A 21,079-nucleotide genomic window follows, 5' to 3' on the forward strand; every position below is an offset into this window, starting at 1 on the left:
ATCTTTTTTTTTTTTTTTTTGAGACGGAGTCTCGCTCTGTCGTCCAGTCTGGAGTGCAGTGGTGCGATCTCAGCTCACTGCAAGCTCTGCCTCCCAGGTTCACACCATTTTCCTGCCTCAGCCTCCCGAGTAGTTGGGACTACACGTGCCTGCCACCTCGCTCAGCTAAGTTTTTGTATATTTAGTGGAGACGGGGTTTCACCATGTTAGCCAGGATGGTCTCGATCTCCTGACCTCGTGATCCGCCCACCTCGGCCTCCCAAAGTGCTGGGATTACAGGCATGAGCCACCGCGCCCAGCCAATCCACCCATCTTTACATTCATTTATCTACCCATCTTTACATCCATCCATCCATCCATTCATCCATTTGTCCATTTATTTTCCCGTCCATCTCTTCACTCACCTGCATACTCAGGCTTCTATCCATCTGTTCACTCTTGTTCTCCCTCATTGATTCAGCAAACATTTCCATGGACCTGCTATGTGCTAGGTGCATATGGTGTCAAGATCTTCATTCTCATGACCAATATTTCTTGATGCTTCCCTATGTGTCAGGCACTGTGCAAGGTGTTTTCAACTGTATTAACTCTTAAACCTCCCAACAACCCTTTGAGGCAGGTACCATTTTTTCAGGCCTCAGTGTTATCAAATGGTAATACTGAGGGCTATACACGTGAAGTAAGGTGCAGATAGTTATGATTTGAATTCAGGCCAGCTGGTGCCAGAGTCAGTGCCATCACTCAATCACCTTCTCTGCCCCATCACACGGCTAGGCTGCAGGGATGGGTGGTAGGTGAGGCATATATAGTTCCTGCCTTCATGCAGTGTCCCCTTTGGCTGTATCCTCCCTAGGGCCATTTGGTTGCATGGTCATTGTGGTGTTTGGGCTCTCAGCGGGAGGAAGCAAAGGGAAAACTATCAGCCATTCCATCTCTGTAGTCAGTTTTAATCACTGAGTGACCGTGAGCAAGTCACTTTTCCCTCTGAGCCTCCATATCTGCATCACAATGGGTATAAAATCCGATTGCTGCAAATCTAAGAAGCCACTAATTTAAGATACACCATTTTCTTTTTTACTGTTTTCAGACAGAGTCTCACTCTGTCGCCCAGGCTGGAGTGCAGTGGCACGATCTTGGCTGACTGCAAGCTCCGCCTCCCAGGTTCACGCCTTTCTTCTGCCTCAGCCTCCCAAGTAACTGGGACTACAGGCGCCCACCACCACGCCTGGCTAATTTGTTATATTTTTAGTAGAGACGGGGTTTCACCGTGTTAGCCGGGATGGTATCCATCTCCTGACCTTGTGATCCGCCCACCTCCGCCTCCCAAAGTGCTGGGATTACAGGTGTGAGCCACTGGGCCCAACCTAAGATAACACCGTTTCTTAACGTAATCTAAACAAATTAAAAATGCTATTTAGAGGGCCGAGTGTGGTGGCTCATGCCAGTAATCCCAGCACTCTAGAAGGCTGAGGCAGGAGGATCACAAGGTCAGGAGTCCAAGACCAGCCTGGCCAATGTGGTGAAACTCTGTCTGTACTAAAAATAGAAAAAAATAGCCGGGTATGGTGGCACATGCCTGTAGTCCCAGCTACTTGGGAGATTGAGGCAGAATTGCTTGAACCCAGGAGGTGGAGGTTGCAGTGAGCCGAGATCACACCATTGCACTCCAGACTGGGAAACAGAGCGAGACTCTGTCTCAAAAAAAAAAAAAAAAAAAGGAAAAAAAGCTATTTAGATTATATACAGTGTTTTTGTTTTGTTTTGTTTTGCTACTTAGAAAATTTAGCTTATGCTTTTTGAAAGAGGTCTTTGAAACTTACATGGATGTAGTTTTGTTTTTTAATCTATATCACTTTTATAAGTAACACACAGGGAAAATGTCATTGAAATACATTCATTAAGATATTCTTCAAACTTCTTCCAGTTCAGAGTTCCATCCTCTGTATCACTTTTCGACTTAGAGTCATCAGTGCCCTCATTTTTCCACACATTGTTTCCTGTTCCATCAAGAGAAGGAGTTAACAATCATCTGTGCCTCTACTTGTTTTTGCAAATAAAGTTTTATTGGGATACAGCTACAGCCTATGACTGCTTTCAGGCCTTGCTGGCAGAGTTGAGTGGTTGCAGCTGAGCTTGTATACCTTACAAATCCAAAAAATATTTCCTATTTGTCCCTTTACACAAAAAGTTTGGTGGTCCCTGATCCAGGAGCACAGGAAGCGCAGCATTTCTTGCAAGAATGTCCACTCTCATCTCCGGGATGTTTTTTGTTTTTTGTCTTTTTTGGTTTTTTTTTTTTTTTTTTTTTTTTTTGAGACAAGGTCTCACTGTCACCCAGGCTGGAGTGCAGTGGTGTGATCATGGCTCACTGCAGCCTCAAACTCCTGGGCTCAAGCAAGCCTCCCACCTCAGCCTCCTGAGCAGCTGGGACTACAGGTGTGTACCACCATGCCTGGCTAATTTTTAAGTTATTTTTTGTAGAGATGGGGTCTTGCTACATTGTCCAGGCTAATGTAAAACTCCTGGGCTCAGGTAATTATCCCACCTCAGCCTCCCAAACGTCTGGGATTGCAGGTGTGAGCCACTGCACCCAGGCTGTGATGGTTCTTAAGTCCTATAAAGTATTTGTTTGTTGCTTTACAAGAAAATCTTGGCTGGGCACAGTGGCTCATGCCTGTAATCCTAGGACTTTGGGAGGCCAAGGCAGGTGGATCACCTGAGATCAGGAGATTGAGATCAGCCTGGCCAACATGGCGAAACCCCATCTCTACTAAAATAAATAAATAAATAATACAAAAATTGGCCGGGCGTGGTGGCAGGTGCCTGTAATCCCAGCTACTTGGGAGGTTGAGGCAGAAGAATCACTTGAACCTGGGAAGCAGACGTTGCAGTGAGCCGAAATCGCACCACTGCCCTCCAGTCTTGGCAACAGAGCAAGACTCTATCTCAAAAAAAAAAAAAAAAAGAAGAAGAAGAAAGACAATCTGGACTTGTGGGCTTCCCTGCAGGGATGAATACGTGCCTGCCTTGCCAGCGTCACGCAGGCACTCTACCGCTCCGTTCCCAGACTTCATATGTGCACAGTAGGTTTTCCATTCAAAGATGAATCGCGGTCAAATCTTTTTGAAGACATTTAAAATAGCACCTACATTCCACATGTGAAATAACAACCGTGTCCAAAACTTAATTGAAATGATGATGCTTTGAACGGCTGTTCAGTCAGGCAGGACAGCCACGTCACAGTTGTGATTAGAAGACCCACCCCCATTTCAGGTACATGAAAAAGTGAACAATCAAGATGTGTGTCTTTGGATCGATAAAATACTACACTGCTCCTCCCTTGGGGTTGTAAGCGCGTGGGTTAAATCAAGACAGTGCGTGTGAAGGCTGAGCCGTGCTCGGGACACATTTGGTGCTCAGTAAATGTTGGGGTGAATTTGGTGGGGGGATGGTGACATCGCCCTCCCCACACACCCACCTGGGATAAAACAGAGCCGGTGAGAATCCCTGTAGGTAAATCTAGGGGAGAAAAGGGACCGGCTACTGGGCGGGGAGTGTGGCGGGGGTCTTTGGGAGGAGGTTTCTGAGTATTGTCTCTGGGAAGGGCCCTAGAGCCCAGATGCCATCTGTTTCTCCCTTAAGCCTGGCCAAGATAAATGCCTTCTGTTTTGAAAAGCATGATTTTCAGTGGGGCAGGGCCTCCTTCCTGGCTCTGAAGGAACCTGGGGTCAGGGACCCTCGAGATCAGAAGGAAGTCAGGGTGTGAAAGTGATGGGAGGCCGGGCGCGGTGGCTCAAGCCTATAATCCCAGCACTTTGGGAGGCCAAGATGAGTGGATCACGAGGTCAGGAGATCGAGACCATCCTGGCTAACACAGTGAAACCCCATCTCTACTAAGAAATACAAAAAACTAGCCGGGCGAGGTGGCGGGCGCCTGTAGTCCCAGCTACTCGGGAGGCTGAGGCCGGAGAATGGCGTGAACCCGGGAGGCGGAGCTTGCAGTGAGCTGAGATCCGGCCACTGCACTCCAGCCCGGGCGACAGAGCAAGACTCCGTCTCAAAAAAAAAAAAAAAAAGAAAGTGATGGGAGTGGGAGGTTTTTACAGCTGGATGATGTAGAACCCATCCTGGGAGGTTGGCTGCAAATGGCTTTGCTTAGCAAGGCCACCTGGAAGGAGGCTTTAGAGTCTTCCACGTGGCCAGGGCCTTGAAGGGATGAACCCAACCTCTTAGTTCCGATGATGTGTTCTTGAGTCAAATGAGCCAGGATCTATGTCCACAGCGACTCCAGCACCATGGCCAGACCTGAGTCCTCCTCTCTCTGCAGAGGGACGACATGGAGGCTGTGCCAGGGTACCTGTCCCTGCACCAGACGGCTGACGTCATGACCTTGAAGTGGACCCCCAACCAGCTGATGAACGGGTCTGTGGGGGACCTGGACTATGAGAAGAGGTAGGGCACTGCGTCTACTGTGTGTCCCGTGGGTCCCTCCACTCCCCTCGGCACAAGGAAGTTCCTCCCCGGGAGAGGGGAGGCTTGTATCCAGCCCCTGCTTCTGCCCGCTCTTCTGCCTTCTTGTTAGGGTCACTTGGCTCAGCCTCCCTGCAGCTGTGGCCTCCTGGGAAACTCAAAGGCTCGAGAGGATCTGGAAATCAGCTGGAAGAGTCTTAAGGCATGGGAGTTGGCAATGCCCTGGACAAAACCATCCAGAGGGAGAAATCTTTACAGAGATCTCCTAAGCCTACAAATGGCAAATATTCTTCAGTCTCTGTCCTCCTTCTCGATCACTCAATAAAAAGGGAAGGCAGGAGGTATTAGCAGGCGTCTGGTCCAGGGCTGCATCTGCCATGAAATCCTGTGATTTATGAGACCCAGGAAAGGCTTTCGAGTCACACTTGAAAGGAATGCAGGGACAGGGGATTTCCTGCTGCAGTGCCTGGATTTCAGCCCAATTAGGGGAGACTTTAGGAGGAACAAATAAAGCCGTGGTGCAGAGGTGTGGCTGCTTCAAATATTTCAGCTTGAGGAGGCTTGGCTGCTGGTGGGGAGGAGAAGCAGTGGTTTTTCCTGCTCCAAGTCCACATCGAATCTTATTTTTATGTTACATTTTATTGCTTTCCTAAAAAATTATTTTACAATTAAGAATTTTTGGCCGGGCACGGTGGCTCAAGCCTGTAATCCCAGCACTTTGGGAGGCCGAGGCGGGTAGATCACGAGGTCAGGAGATCGAGACCATCCTGGCTAACACAGTGAAACCCCGTCTCTACTAAAAATACAAAAAACTAGCCGGGCGTGGTGGCGGGCGCCTATAGTCCCAGCTACTCGGAGGCTGAGGCAGGAGAATGGCGTGAACCCGGGAGGCGGAGCTTGCAGTGAGCTGAGATCGCGCCACTGCACTCCAGCCTGGGCGAGACTCCGTCTCAAAAAAAAAAAAAAAGGATTTTTAACCTAAAGATAGACAGAACTCAGGTACCCATCACCCTGCCCTCATGGCCATGAACCCATTTCCTCCTTCCAGAATATTATTATTCTGGGCCAGGTGCGGTGGCTCACACCTGTAATCCCAACACTTCGGGAGGCTGAGGCAGGTGGATCATGAGGTCAAGAGTTCAAGACCAGCCTGGCCAACATGGTGAAACCCCCATCTCTACTAAAAAGACAAAAATTAGCTGGGCATGGTGGCGCATGCCTGTAGTCCCAGCTACTCAGAGGAGGGTGAGGCAGGAGAATTGCTTGAACCCAGGAGGCAGAGGTTGCAGTGAGCTGAGATCATATCATTGCACTCCAGCCTGTGCAACAGAGTGAGACTGTCTTAAAAAAAAAAAAAAAAAATATATATATATATATATATATGCCTGGCATGGTGGCTCACACCTATAATCCCAGCACTTTGGGAAGTGGAGGCGGACGGATCATGCGGTCAGGAGATCGAGACCATCCTGGCTAACACAGTAAAACCTGGTCTCTACCAAAAATACAAAAAATTAGCCAGGCGTGGTGACAGATGCCTGTAGTCCCAGCTACTCCGGAGGCTGAGGCAGGAGAATGGCATGAACCTGGGAGGCAGAGCTTGCAGTGAGCCGAGATCGTGCCACTGCACTCCAGCCTGGGTGACAGAGCAAGACTCCATCTGAAAAATAAATAAATAACATATATATATATATATATATATAAAATTCTGAAGCGACATGCAGACATGATATGATTTCATCTGTAAATATTTTAATGTGTATCTCAAAAAATATAGACTCTTTTCAAGAAACATCCGGCCTTGTACTGATGAAAAGTGTTCTCTAGACTGGGCGTGGTGGCTCATGCCTGTAATCCCAGCATTTTGGGAGGCTGAGGTGGGTATCATGAGGTCAGGAGTTCAAGACCAGCCTGACCAACATGGTGAAACCCCGTCTCTACTAAAAATACAAAACTTAGCTGGGCATGGTGGCGGGCACCTGTAATCCCAGCTACTCAGGGGGCTGAGGCAGAAAATTGCTTGAACCCGGGAGGCGGAGGTTGCAATGAGCTGAGATCGTGCCACTGCACTCCAGCCTGGATGACAAAGCGAGACTCTGTCTCAAAAAAAAAAAAAAAAAAATGTTTTCTAAGCTGGTCATTTCTTGTGCAGGAGTCACCATCTGTCCTCAGAGCTGGTCAGTGGACAGGACAATTGGTCCTGTGCTAGGCACAATAATTCAGCTCCAGCCAGACCCTGCAGTCTCTTACTCTCTCTTTTTAAACACTTTAATTTTATTTATTCATATTTTATTTATTTATTCGTTTTTTTGAGACACTGTCTCGCTCTGTTGCCCAGGCTGGAATGCAGTGATGCGATCTCGGCTCACTGCAACCTCCGCCTCCTGGATTCAAGCGATTCTCCCACCTCAGCCTCCCGAGTAGCTGAGATTACAGGGACTTGCCACCACACTCAGCTAATTTTTGTATTTTCAGTAGAGACGGGTTTTCATCATGTCGGCCAGGCTGGTCTCAATCTTATCTTAAGTGATCTGCCCGTCTCGGCCGCTTCACAGGGTTATTTTTATTTATTTTTTTAATTTCTGTTTTATTTTATATAGAGATGGTGTCTCATTTTGTCGCCCAGGCTGGTCTTGAACTTCTGGCTTCAAGCAAGCCTCCCACCTTGGCCTCCCAGACTCTAGAGTTTCTAATCAGAAGACCATCATGGAAGAATAGGGGAGGGGTCCCGGGGTGCTCTGGGCTTGGAACCTCGTCTTAGCCTCTTTATCTTAAGCCTTGGTCTAAAGCCTTCTTTGACTTCCCTGCTGAGTCCAGATCACACAAGCCCTGAATCTCCTTTGTAGCATTTAGAAGACTGCGTGACTACACAGTTGATCTGTGCCTGTATACCTACCATCCTGCCCTCAAGAGTTCAGTGCCTTAAAGGCAAGAGTCCTGTCTTGTTCGCATATTATCCCCAGCACCTACCACAGCTTGTAGCACATAGTAGGTGCTCACATCAGCCTTGTGAAATGAACCAGGGAAGTCAGGGGACCTGGATTCATTCAGTGGATGTTTACTGAGCACCTACTCTGTGCCAGCCACTGTGCTAGATGCAAGGGAGGCAGCAGTTGTAGAAAAGGAGGGGAAAATCTTTACCTTCTCAGAGCTTACATTCTACTGGAAGACAATGAATGGGCAAGGAGATGGATGGACATATGCTATGGTACCAAGCCTTTGCTCCACTCTCACCTTGCTGGATGACCTGGGGTACGTCACTTCACCTCAATAAGCCTCAGGGTTCCCTTTTTATCAAGTGGAGAAGTAGGATGAGACAGTCTCCTTAGAATTGAAGGCATTCCCAGGGGATCTTCAGGGGCTTCTCAAACCTTGAAGCATCTTGCACCCAGTGTCAAAGCTTTAACTGCACGAGGACCCTGTTTGTTGCTTGGACTTGAGCCCAGGGTTGTGTGGGCCAGAAACCTGATGCTAGTGTTTTGGGAAAAGCATTGGCTCCGATGATTGCCAGGCCCCACCCCAGCGCAGATCATCGGGGACCCGTGTTTCTGCATCATCTTTCCCTGTTGGTGAACAGGTACCGCACAGGTACTTTGATACTGAGTTCTGGCTGAATCAGAACTTCTACGGTCACTGCCTAGGAGCTGGGGTGCCTCTAGCCCTGGGCTATGAACTCCTGTCTATCCTTGTTATTCTCACCAGAACCTGAGGCTCAATGGAAGATAAATGGCAGGAGTCAGAAATATGGAGGTTGGTGTGTGGGGAAGGGGTTTGCCCCAGGAGCTCCAGCATCCCTTGGGGGACCAAGAAGCAATGAAGTCTGAGCTTGTGCAGGAGCCTCTTTTTTTTTTTTTTTTTTTTTTTTTGAGACGGAGTTTTGCTCTTGTGGCCCAGGCTGGAGTGCAACGGCGTGATCTCGACTCACTGCAACCTCTGCCTCCCAGGTTCAAGCAATTCTCCTGCCTCAGCCTCCCGAGTAACTGGGATTACAGGCATGTGCCACCATGCCTGGCTAATTTTGTATTTTTAGTAGAGACGGAGTTTCTCCATATTGGTCAAGCTGGTCTCGAACTCCTGACCTTAGGTAATCCATCCACCTCGGCCTCCCAAAGTGTTGGGATTACAGGCGTGAGCCACCGTGCCTAGCCGGAGCTCTTTTTTCTTTTCACGGCCAGCCTCACTCCTGCACAGCCACGATCCTCACTCACTAGCTGGGTATCCCAGTGTTACAGAGAAAATGTCTCTAAAAAGCTGGATGTTGGGGTTCTGGAGTCAGGCTGGACTTGCCTCCGATCTCAACTCTACTGTGTGGAGCAGCAGTGGAACCCTCCTGTGCTGCTGGTAGGACAACCAATTTGCAGACCAGTTTGGCAGTTTCTTGTAACATCCCCTTATCATGTGACCCAGCAATTCTGCTCATAGGGATCTACCCAAGAGAAATGAAAACTTAGGCCCACACAAAAACTTACACACAAATGCTTATAACAGCATTATTCATAATAGCCCCAGACTAGAAGCAAGCCAAATGCCCATCAACTGAAGAATGGATGTAGACATCTGTGGTCCATCCATGCAACAGAATATTACTTGTCTATAAAAAGGGATAAATCACCAGTGGACATTACAACATGGACAAACCTCAAAAGCCTTATATCACATGAAAGGAGCCAGCCATGAAGGGCACATGTTGTAGGATTCCATTTAGATGGAATGTCCAGAAAAAGGCACATCTGTGGAGTCAGAAAGCAGACTCTTGGTTGCCTAGGGCTGTGGGTGGGAAGGAAGATTGACCACAAACAGGCAACAGGAACCTTTTGGGGGTGGTAAAAATGTTCTAAAACTGGCTTGTGATGATGGTTGCCCAAATCTGTATATTTACTCATCAAACTGTACACTTACAGTGAGTAAATTCTATGGTGTGTAAATTATACCTCAGTAAAGCTGCTAAAACATGCAAAAGAAAACCAGAAACAGCCCTTGCTCCTTCCTAGCTATGCGGCTTGGGACAATCAGCTCCACTTCCTTGAGCCTCAGATTATTTATCTGTAAGATGGGAATGTAGTAAGGGAACCTCTGAATAAGCATATAGGGAGAATTTATGTAACAGAAGTGCATGGAAAACCCTTAGCTGGGAGCCTGGCACCTGGACAGGGCTCTCAGTCATGGGGGCTGTTGGTGTCATATTCATGGATCCAAAGAGACTATGGCCACAGAGCTCCTCCTTGCTGATGGCTGGTGGTGGCGGCTTTGTTCACTGGGCATTTCCAGTGCTCAGCATTCACTAGGCACTGTGAACATTCTCTGAGCATCACAGAGAAGCAAACAAAACAGAGCCCTTCTGCAGGTGTTCAGCACCCTTTGGGGAATCAGAGGAGAGGACAGGTGGTTGCAACCCAGTGTGACGGGCACACGGGGCTGTGGGAGCCCAGGGAGGACACCCTGACTAGACTGGGTATGGGAGGGGCTCAACAGAGGCTGTTGCCCTTGTGTCCTCGACTGTCTTCGAAGGACATTTACCTCCGTGAACTCTGGTGAGGCTGATTCTGGTACAGGCCAGGGCAGGAAGGGCTTTCCAAGAGAAAAGGTCCCCAGCAGCGTGACTTGAAGGTTTTTCTGAGCCTATTCCATTTTTTTCATTTCACAGCTGGGGAAACTGAGGGCCAGAAACTGAGGTAGGAGCTGGCTAAGGTCTCTGGTGGAAGTGGGATTTGAACGCTGCTGACTTTGAAGCCTGTGTTAGTTTGGGTCCTCCAAGAAGCAGGCGCCAAGACAGTATTGGACCAGCAGAGATTTACTGGGGACACACCTGTGCAGGTTAAGGGAGGGGCAGGAGCAGACAGGGAGAGCCTTCAGACCGCCATGCAGGGAGGAAGAGGAGGAAGGAAGGAAGGTCGGGCAGAAGGAGACTGAGACACAGCACGGCTCTAAGACCGTTTGGCCAGGTCAGTTGGAAGTCTCCAGTGGACCATTGACTGTTGGAGGAGTTCCTTGTCTCGCAGGAATGAGTGGCACTAGTACTCCGGCATGCTAGGTCCTGGCTGGGAGCAGCCTAAGGGAAGCATGGCTTCAGTGCAAATGTGGTGATAGATCCAAGGGGTGCCGTCTGTAGTTAATCCGCTCTGCTCCCCTCAGCAAGGTCTTCTGAAGGAGATATGAGTGGTGCATTTCCATGGCCACCACAAAGCCCAAGTTCCTGTGGCCTCCACCTCCTGGTGTGTTCTGATGAGAAAAGCTATTTGTTTCAGGACAGGACAGCAGCAAGGTTTTGAGCTGGAAATGGAAACGCTTAAAGACATAATCATAGGGACCACTTCCCAGGTACGCACTTGTTAATGTATCATCTCTGTGCTGAGCCCTTCAAATACGTGATTCTATTTAATCCTCACAGCAACACAATGGGGTGGGTGTTATTCTAGTCCCCATTTTATAGATGAGGAAACTGAGGCTCAGAGAAACCCTCAAGTTGCACTGCTGGGGACCTGTGAAGCTACTGAGTGGCTATTCTAACTGCTGCACATGGACACATAGTGGCCTGGAGTTAGGATGTGTTTTAGTCAAGACTCCTAGACGCCAGTTAGAGAAAACCAAATTCAAGCTGACTTAAGCACTGGCCCACATGAACTGAAAACTCCAGGGGCAGTAGCTTCAGGCATGGATGGATCCAGGGACTTGAATGACGGGGACCTCCACTCTTTCCATCTCTTTGCTCTGTCTTCCTGTCTTTTGACGCCATTCTTAGGCATAGTCGCTTCCATCTTCAGACTTCTGCCCTTACCACTGCTCTCCAGACAGAATGAGGCATCTCTTTCCCAGTCATTCAAGTGGAAACCTAATAATTGAGTCTCATTGGTTCTGCCAGAGTCAGGAGTCAGTCCTGCACTGAACACTGTGGCTGGAACAGTGGGACAGGTTGATTGACCAGGCCTGGGTCAGGTGGCCATTCCTGGAGTCCCAGGGTGGAGAGTGGGTGGGGTCCACCTCACCTCACCCCATATGGACTGGAGGTAGGGAGGATGGTAACCTCGGAAAATTGGGGTTCTGAGACCGGAAGAAGGGGAGATAAAGTCTGGGCAGGATGGGACACAGATGCTGGGGACCTAGTGGGAAGGGTGGAGGAGCTCCTGGGTGTGGTCTGCTGGCGTCTGAGCCCCTTTGCACAGTGGGGTAGGTAGAAGTCTTGCAAGCCTGACCGTCCCTCCACTTCCAGCGTCTACTGGGACTATGCCATGACCATCCGCCTGGAGGAGATTGTCTACCTGCACTGCCACCAGCAAGGTAGGGACTGTGGGGACAGGAAGGGGGCTGTGATCCTCTGATCCTCTTGGATCCCCTGCCTGTCTCCACCCCTGCCTATTCATTAGCGTTGTATGACAGTGATATGGTGGACACCCCATATTAGCTGTGCAACCTTGGGCAAGGGACCTCACCTCTCTGTGCTTCAGTTTCCCCATCTGTAACATGGGAATTACAACAGGACCCTCTCATGGGGTAGTTGTGAAGATGAAAGGATGGATGTTAAGGGCTCAGCATGAAATCCACCTATGGCTATGGCATTAGTTGCTGACACTTACTAAGCACTGATAATGCTTAGATGACTCTGCCATCGATCAGCTGTGTGACCTTGGGGGAAGTTAACTTAACCTCTCTGAGCTTTGGTTTCATCATTTGTAAAATAGGCAATAGTAGATAGGACTCTTAGGGATATTGCATTTCAATAAGACAGTGCCTCTAACATGCTGTGCTTGTACTCAGTAAGTGCTCAATACATGCTAGCCAGAGTCAGCTACTGCCCCGAGACAGGGGAAGTTGAAGGCTTCCATACAAAAATAGGTTGGATAGATTTGTAAAGGATTCCTGAGGAGCGTAGGGTGCTAGGGGGCATCTTTTTCTTTTGGTGGTTAATGTCAGGAAGGTCAACTTGGTTCTTCTTGACTTTGTCCTGTAGTCCCCAGTCAGAGGTGGATGGTGGGTGAGATGAGAGAGACTCAGGGGAGGTAAAAACTGCTCCTGACCTTTGCCCAGGCCTTTCCCAGAGCCTCAGAGCAGGATCCCTGGGTCTGGCTTGGCACCCCTGGGGGATGTGTTTGCAGGAAGGGGCTGTCACCGTGCCTCATAGTGACTTCCCACTGGGTCTTCTCTGGCTGCTGGTGGCGGCAGTGGACAGCGGCGGGACAGTGGTATTGGTCAGCCAGGACGGGATCCAGAGGCCGCCCTTCCGCTTCCCCAAGGGTGGGCACCTCCTGCAGTTCCTCTCGTGCCTGGAGAATGGGCTGCTCCCGCATGGGCAGTTGGACCCGCCACTGTGGTCCCAGCGGGGTAAGGTGAGTGATCATGGGGACCTGTGGAGGCTGGTCACAGAGGGTGGTTGCTTTTGCCTGTGTGCCCTTATGTGGCTGTGTGGCCTCATGTGCTCCCCACTGATACCCTCAGCCTAAGCAAGTTGTGGGGACAGGTGTGTCCCAAGGATCTTGCTTTGGGACATGTTCTTGCAGGGCAAAGTGTTTCCTAAACTGCGCAAGCGAAGCCCTCAGGGTTCTGCCGAGTCCACATCTTCAGACAAAGACGACGACGAGGCCACGGATTACGTGTTCAGGATCATCTACCCTGGCATGCAGTCGGAATTCGGTGAGCTGCTCTGTCCCGGGCCCCAGGGAGTCACCTGCTAACTGATGCTGAAAATGATTCCAGGTGTTTGAAACTAGAAGATGACAGGTCTGGATTCTGGGGCTAACAGGAGGATCTGGAAACAAGGTTGGTTTCTTGGTAGCCTCAGTTCCCCCCCAAAATAAGAACAATAACCACCCTCTACTTGTCTAATAAAGACACTAGGAGAGGTGGCCTGGGGTAGTGGCAATGGCATAGGTTCTGGAATCCTGGCTGAACTTGGGCAAGTCATCTCAGCCCTCTGTGCCTCAGTTTCCTCATCTGTAAAATGGGCATGTTCATAGCACCAGTTACATAAGTCATTCTGGGGATCAAACGAGGTAAGGCGGCCGGGCATGGTGGCTCACACCCATAATCCTGGCACTTTGGGAGGCCGAAATTTGGGAGGGAGCACTTTGGATTGCCCGAGCCCAGGAGTTTAAGACCACCAGCCTGGGCAACATGGCGAAACCCTGTCTCTACAAAAAATACAAAAATTAGGTGTGGTGGCATGCATCTGTGGTCCCAGCTATTTGGGAGGCTGAGGTGGGAGAATCACCTGAGCCTGGGGAGGTCGAGGCTGCAATAAGCCGTGATGGTGTCATTGCACTCCAGCCTGGACAACAAAGTGAGGCCCTTTCTCAAAATAAATGCAAATTAAAATATTTTTAAAATGAGATCAGGCATTTCACACACATACAACACACTCAAATGTTGTTGTTGTTAATATTCTACTTCTCGTTATTATAAAGAGTCAATGAGATGATGAAGTATTCATCGTAGAGCTCATGGAGTAAGGCCTTGCACACAGTTGGCCCTCAGTAAGTTGTAGTCAAACTTGACACCAATAGAGGCGAAGCACATGAGATGATGGTGAATGGGAAGCAGGTTGCACGGTGCCTTCGTGACACAGACGCGTAGCAAATGGAAGTTCTTACTGCTAAGAGCGTCATCATTGTGGGGCTATTGTGAGGATTCAGTGAATTAAGATTTGAAAAGTACTTAGAAGAGGGCCTGGCATTTATGAAGCATGGTATGGGTGTCTGTTAAACAAATCAGTATTGAGTGGTAGGCTCTTTCTGTTCACTTCATTTTATTTAACATGCAGCGGCCCTGATGTTCCCATCCAAGGATAATGGCTCTGAGCCTCCCTTTGCTGAAGGAGCCACGTGCTGGGCAGTGAGAGGCTCTTTTGAGAGCAGATGTCCTCCTGGACAAGGCTGGAATCCCTTAAGCACTACAGAGTGTCCTGAAGTGTACATGACTATGTCTGTTCCTGCCCTGGATCAGGGCCTCCCAGCCACTCCATGGAACCAGGTGCTCAAAATCCTGGCCAGACACCAAGGCTCTTGTGGGCCCCAAGGCTGAAAAGGCTCCATGTATGAGGGTGAAATCCCGTGGGATGCTGAGCCAGCTTCTGTCCTGTTGCCCGAGAACTTGGGCTTCCCACCCCTGTGAAGACCAACATTCATTAAGAGTTCCACTCGAGAGCCTGTTATCAGAGACGGCTAGATCCCCTGTAGTTGCCTTCCCAGGAAACTCCACAGCTTCTCATCCAACAGGCAATGTGCACACTCCCGCTGGGAGCTAGGCAGAGTGCTGGGTGTTTAGTTTATTTGGAGATTCTCCATGTCATCCTCCTGTGGCTTGATGAAGGCCAGTGGAACAGACACTGGCTGTGCTCACCCACAACCTCAGCATTTCTCATTCTGTGCATGCTGTTCAGCTACCAACTGCAGCTCTCTGTCTCAGTATCTCTTTGCCTGAGGGTTTTCTCTGGCCGCAAGAGTCCCTTCTGGCCAGGGATGGGGCATATTGGAAGCATCAGGGAACCATTGCCTCTCTGGAGCAGCCCTCAGCTCATGGCTGATAGGAGTTAGTGTATCAATGTCCCAGCTCCCTCTCCCTTTGTGAGGCAAACTCTGACATACATGTTCTGCACAGACTCCTAGAGCTTCCTTGGGAGATTAAGCATAGTTACCTCTATTGGTAACTTGCTTGGCCACTAACCCTTTACTCCCTCCCCTTTTCTTCTTTTGTCTCAGTTTGCCCCTCCCTTACTGATGTGCCTTTGGAACTTGCACTTGGATCCTCGTCTGCCCTTGAGGAAACACCCAACTAATTCAGTTTATCTAGAATTGAACATCTGAACCTTAGTGTTACTGTCATTTGGGATGGAATAATTCTTTGTTGTAGGAGGTGGTCCTGTGCATTGTGGGATGTTGAACACCCGCTAGATGCCAAGTAGCAAACTTACTTTGCTCTAAGTTGTGACAACCAGATATGTCTCTAGGCATGGCCAGGTGTCCTCTGAAGGGTGGCAAAATTGCCCCTGGTTGAGAGCCATTGGTTTAGAGAAAAGAATGCATCACTGTATTGAGCTCTGCCACTGCGATGTGGTTAAGTGACCTGTCCTCCACAGACCTCACTTCCTTCTCTGTAGAATGGGGTAACAGCACTCCCCACCAGCATCATATTCTGAGGAATCAGCAAGATCATTCCTAAAACACCTGGTGACCTGACATGGGGCCTGGCGCTTGGCAGATGCTTAGTAAGCAATAGCAGATATCGTGTCTTGAGTGCCACTGTGTGCCAGGCCCACTTCTGTCCATTGTCCCGCTGTCCCTATCTTAATTCATTCCATCCTCACCATAGCCCTCCCAGGTTGTCATCACCATCCCCCATTTTGCAAGGAGGAAACTGATTCACAGAAGGGTTAAGCGACCAGTCCAGGATCACATAACTAATTCTTGTCATGGCTGGGATTTGAACGTAGGAGGTCTCGCTCCAGAGCCTGTGCCTGTAACCACCACTCCATGCACATCGTTTTGACTGGCAGGGAGCAGGCATTGTGCTTTCACTGCCTTCATTCTCAAGGTCAGCTTCAACCCACATGGAAATGGCAACCGCATCCTTGGTTGATTTTCTGGGGCTTGAGCCTCACAGGCTTAACAAAAACAGTCATCTTACGGTTTCCATCTGTGACAGGTTTCTATCTGTGAGAGGTATGAAGTTCTTTCTGAAAGAGGGCCTAAATCAGAAGTCAACAAACCCCTTTTCATGGGCCAAATTCGGCCCATTCACCTGTTTTTGTAAATAAAGATTATATATAATCTCGCTCTGTTGCCCAGGCTGTAGTACAGTGGTGCAATCGTGGCTCACTGCAGCCTCGACCTCCTGGGCTCAATTGATCCTCCCACCTCAGCCTCCTGGGGAGCTGGAATCACAGGCACAAGCCACCATACCTGCCTACTTTTTTTTTTTGATTTTTTGTAGAGATGGGGTTTTGCCATGTTGCCCAGGCTGGGCTTAGAACTTCTGGGCTCAAGCAACTCATTCACCTCGGGCTCCCAAAGTCCTGGGATTGCAGGAGTGAGCCACCTCCCAGCCCCCTGATTGTGTTTCTATTGGATAGTGCTGGTCTAGCGTGGGATTTCTCAGCCTCAGCACTGTTGACATTTAGGGCTGAATAATTCCTTGTGTGGGGGTTGCCTTGTGTACGATGTTGAGCAGCATCCCTGACCTCCAGCTACTAGACAACAGTAGCACCTAATTAATCCCCAAGGCGTGAAAACCCAAAGTGTCTCCAAACATCGACAGGATTGCCCAGGTTGAGAACAGATGGTGTGGAGAGAAGTGCCTATGAGAAACCAGCTGAGGTAGAAAGAGTAGGATGACAGTCAAGTCCTCAGGCCAGGCACAGTGGCTCATGCCTGTAATCCCAGCACTTTGGGAGGCTGAAGTGGGAGGATGGCTTGAGCCCAGGAATTCGAGACCAGCCTGGGCAACATGGCGAAACTCCATCTCTACAAAAAATTTTAAAAACATGAGCTGGCCATGCTGGCATGTGCCTGTAGTCCCAGCTACTCAGGAGACTGAGGATGGAGGATCACTTGAGCCTGGGAGATCAAGGCTGCAGTGAGCCATGTCTGTGCCACTGTACATCAGCCTGGATGACAAAAGAAGACCCTACCTCAAAAAAAAAAAAAAAAAAAAAAAAAGAAAGTCAAATCCCCTGAGTTGGGATCTTGGCTCCTCTGCTTATTAGTTGGGTGGTCTTGGGCGTGTTGCTTAAACTCTCCATGCCTCAGTTTTCCAATCTGTAAAAGGGGATAATGATAGTACTGTACTCAGTAGGGACAGCTGTTGTTAGGGGAAAGAGGAGAGGGACTTCAGTCAAAAAAGACTAGATATGTCCTTATCTTAATTCATTCCGTCCTCACCATAGCCCTCCCAGGTTGTCATCACCATCCCCCATTTTGCAAGGAGGGATGACTTGCAAATGGCCTACTGCCTGGCAGGGCTTTGGGTGATTAAGTTGTGCCATCATTCTGAGCCTCAGTTTCTTCTTCTGCAAAGTGGAAGAGGGAGGATGCATCCCTCACAGGGTCGTGAAGGACAATAACTGGTTTCCTTAGGTTTGCTCAGGTCGCAAACTGCCTAGCCTGACACTCAGCACATAGTGGGCACGTTATAAAAATCGGCATTCTTTCTTCTAATTGAACACAGTATATGTGGAATCTGTGTGGAGCCAGGGAGGGGGAGGTTTGGAGCCCCCAGAAACGGACTCTTCCAGCTATCTCAGTGTCCTGAGGTGGCTCCGAACCCCCACCTCACTGGTTCTTTCTGTTTTGTATCTCAAGTTGCCCCCGACCTCTTGGGCAGCTCTTCCTCCATCTCTGTGGGCCCTGCCTGGATGATGGTTCCTGCAGGCCAGTCCATGCTGGTGGTGGCCAGAGGGAGTCAGTGGGAGCGAGCCAGATGGGACACTACTCTCCCCACGCCGAGCCTGAAGGAGCAGCCCCCCAGTAATGTCTGGGATCTCCCCTTCCCTGGGGGCTGGGTGCCAGCCACCTCTGCCATGTTGTCATTTGAGTCCTAGTCCCAAGGGAGATGGAGGCAGGAAGGGAGATGGAGACAGAGAGATTGATGCCCTCCTGCTGTCTAGCCTCCACCCTATGGAAGGCAGCTTGCAGTGTTGTAGGTTCAGTAGCAAAGGGATCAATTGGTGTTATCTGTGTGGATGCGAGTGTGAGAGGCTGAGATGGAGGAAGGCACGGTTACCACGCTTGGGCTAAACTGGTCAGTGCACCCCTGAGATTGGCTAAGAACTGGGGCTATTTTTCTAGAACATTTTACAGGGGCTTACTGGTCTTCCTTGGCTAGCTCATGGGTGAGTTACATGGGGAAGAATAGTGTAACAAGCCACATTTGGTGGCTGCGAGAACTACATCATATAGCAGCTTCCTCTTCTGTCAGTGGGTAGGGGCTGACCTTGTCAGCTACGGAGCTCCGACAGCCAGAGGACCAGTGCCACAACTCTCCCTTACCTTGGGGCCCAAGGGAAGAGTCAGGGTATTACCAGCTGTCCTGTGGGGACCATGACACATGGGAGAAAAAGTGTGCCACTCTCTTCACTTCCTACAACAGGGATTACAAAACTAAGACTCGGCCTGGCGCGGTGGCTCAAGCCTGTAATCCCAGCACTTTGGGAGGCCGAGACGGGCGGATCACGAGGTCAGGAGATGGAGACCATCCTGGCTAACACAGTGAAACCCCGTCTCCACTAAAAAATACAAAAAAAAAACTAGCCGGGCGAGGTGGCGGTGCCTGTAGTCCCAGCTACTCGGGAGGCTGAGGCAGGAGAATGGCATGAACCCAGGAGGCAGAGCTTGCAGTGAGCTGAGACGTGGCCACCGCACTCCAGCCTGGGCGACAGAGCGAGACTTCGTCTCAAAAAAAAAAAAAAAAAAAAGAAAAAGAAAAAGAAAACTAAGAGTCATGAGCTAAATTCAGCCCCATTCTGTACCAGCCTATGAGCTAAGAATGGTTTTTCAATTTTTAAATGATCCAAAAAAGCCAAAAGGAGAGTAATACTTTGTGACATGAAAATGATACAACATTCATATTTCAGTATTTATAAATAAAGTTTTATTTATTTTACTAGAATGTGCGCACGCTTCCTTTTTAACATTTTGTTTATGGCTACTTTTGCACTACAACAACAGAGTCAAGTGCTTATGACAGAGACCAAACGGCTTGCAAACGCTAAAATATTTACTAGCTGTCCCTTTGCAGGAAAAGTTTATGGATCCCTGTTTTAAAGAAAATAAAGCTTTTGTGCCTGTCTAGGACTACCAAGAGGCCAGGAAATTGACTATAGAAATTGTAATGCGTATGTCCCCAGTATGTTTGTTACGTGGCTTTGTAGACACTGCAGTTTTTATGAAGCTGAGAAAGAAAAATAAAGGAAGCTATGAGTGCTGTATCCTGAGAATGGCTGGTCAGGAATCACCAGTGTCCACAAGTTGGGAAATCAGAGTCTGTCGAATGTACTTGCTGTATCAAAATTGCTTTAGAAATACAGATATGAGAGCTCTGTCTCCAGGATTTAGTTGAGTAGGCCAGAGTGTGAGGCAGTCATATTGCTTTTTAACAAGCCTCCCACATGATTTTAGGGAGTCGCTAATATGTTTGAGACCCACTTGGTGGAGCAGCTTTAGCCTCAGAACCATGGACAGCGCAGGTGCCCTCTTCATCAGCAGGGGCTTCACTGGGTCTCTGGCACTTGGGTGCCCTGCCTCATCTGTTGAGTCAGGCTCCCTTCCATCTCACCCGTGAGGCCTGCCTCTTCTCCAGAATCACCCAGCAGGCTCCCCTTCCCTCCTGCAGCATCCTGTTAGTATGACTAAGTGACAACATGGTGAGGTTTGGCTTCCTGCTCTGGGATTGGGCCTGTTTTCTTGGCTCTTGGCTCTCTGTGTCCTCTTCTTTTCTCTTTGGCTGTCATCAGCTCTGCCCATCTCTCAGGGCCACCAGATTTTGGTGGTGGCTTTCATTGGATCAGGCAGACTCAAGGATGTTCGGGGCTGCTGTTTCCTACTGTCACCTTCAGGGTCTTTTCCTATCTCTGTGCTGGCTGGGGCGGGTGAACTGCTTGCTCTGGGGTGAGATTTCTGTGACCCACATAGGCTTAACCAGGGTGATTCTTCTGCCCCTCCTTCTATCCACCACAGTGCCCCAGGATCTGATGGATGTCTCCGTGAGCAACCTCCCATCCCTATGGCAACCCAGTCCCCGGAAGTCCTCCTGTTCCTCCTGTTCACAGAGTGGCTCGGCTGATGGTGGCTCAACCAATGGCTGCAACCACGAGAGGTATGAGGAGCCTGAGCTGCTGATGGAGGAAGCTGAAGGATGTACCAGAGATCTGTAAATGCCCATATCTTACCCTGGCCTGAATTCAGAATGACATAACCTGTGGACTCAGGCAGATATAGGTTAAATCCTGGCCATGAAATCCTAGCTGTTAAAGGGTCACATGTATTAGTCAGGATAAACAAGGTTATGGTGCAGTAACAAACAGTCCTAACATCTCAGTGGCTTTTTTATAACAAAAGTTTATTTATCATGCATGCTGTGTTTCTATCTTGGGTCATCTGGTGCTATTTTTTCCACACTAAAGGGCCTGGGTGATGGAGCAGCTACCATCTTGAATGTTGCCAGTCACAGTGATAGGGAAAGGTAACTCTGCAGAGATTGGAACCCACAATAAAAAGGCTCTGCCCAAAAGCAGCACATGTCATATCCACTCACAGCCCATTGGCCCCATCCACAAGGGGACAGCAAGTGCAGCCCTACCATACACCTAGAAGGCAGAATAATCCCAGAACTATAATTTAATGACAACCACATCTCAGTTTGCGCCTCCACACGGTGGAAATTCCAGTTCTTACTTTATATGGCTGTGGTAAGGACCAGCTCAGGTAATGGTTTAAAGTGGCCAGAATGTGGCACCTGCACATGGTACTGTTCAGTAAATGTCACTTCCTGTTTTGTTGTATAAAGTTAAATCTCAAGCTCATCTCCTGTTTGCCCATAGATCTTTTGTCTCTTTGAAGCTATTCAGCCAGTTCATGAGACTAGTTAGTTTTGTTTTCCCCTGGTCCAACCTGGCCTGGCCTGAGAG

At 49.1% G+C, this 21,079-nt stretch overlaps 1 protein-coding gene across 4 annotated transcripts in view; it reads left to right on the forward strand.

The window, feature by feature from the left end:
* The window catches only part of SGSM1 (small G protein signaling modulator 1), a 118,246-nt gene that overhangs the window by 48,906 nt on the left and 48,261 nt on the right, over positions 1 to 21,079 (forward strand). For 2 of the 4 annotated variants that reach the window (XM_031656408.1, XM_031656407.1), the window contains 6 exons: positions 4,328 to 4,452; positions 11,678 to 11,745; positions 12,628 to 12,791; positions 12,963 to 13,095; positions 17,757 to 17,921; positions 20,130 to 20,268. In XM_031656408.1, coding sequence (XP_031512268.1) covers positions 4,328 to 4,452; positions 11,678 to 11,745; positions 12,628 to 12,791; positions 12,963 to 13,095; positions 17,757 to 17,921; positions 20,130 to 20,268 — 794 coding nt within the window. The remainder of the gene's footprint in view (positions 1 to 4,327; positions 4,453 to 11,677; positions 11,746 to 12,627; positions 12,792 to 12,962; positions 13,096 to 17,756; positions 17,922 to 20,129; positions 20,269 to 21,079) is intronic. The other 2 variants (XM_031656410.1, XM_031656409.1) reach the window with 1 other exon arrangement.

Source organism: Papio anubis, chromosome 16 (genome assembly GCF_008728515.1).
Source record: "Papio anubis isolate 15944 chromosome 16, Panubis1.0, whole genome shotgun sequence".
Lineage (NCBI taxonomy): Eukaryota > Metazoa > Chordata > Mammalia > Primates > Cercopithecidae > Papio > Papio anubis.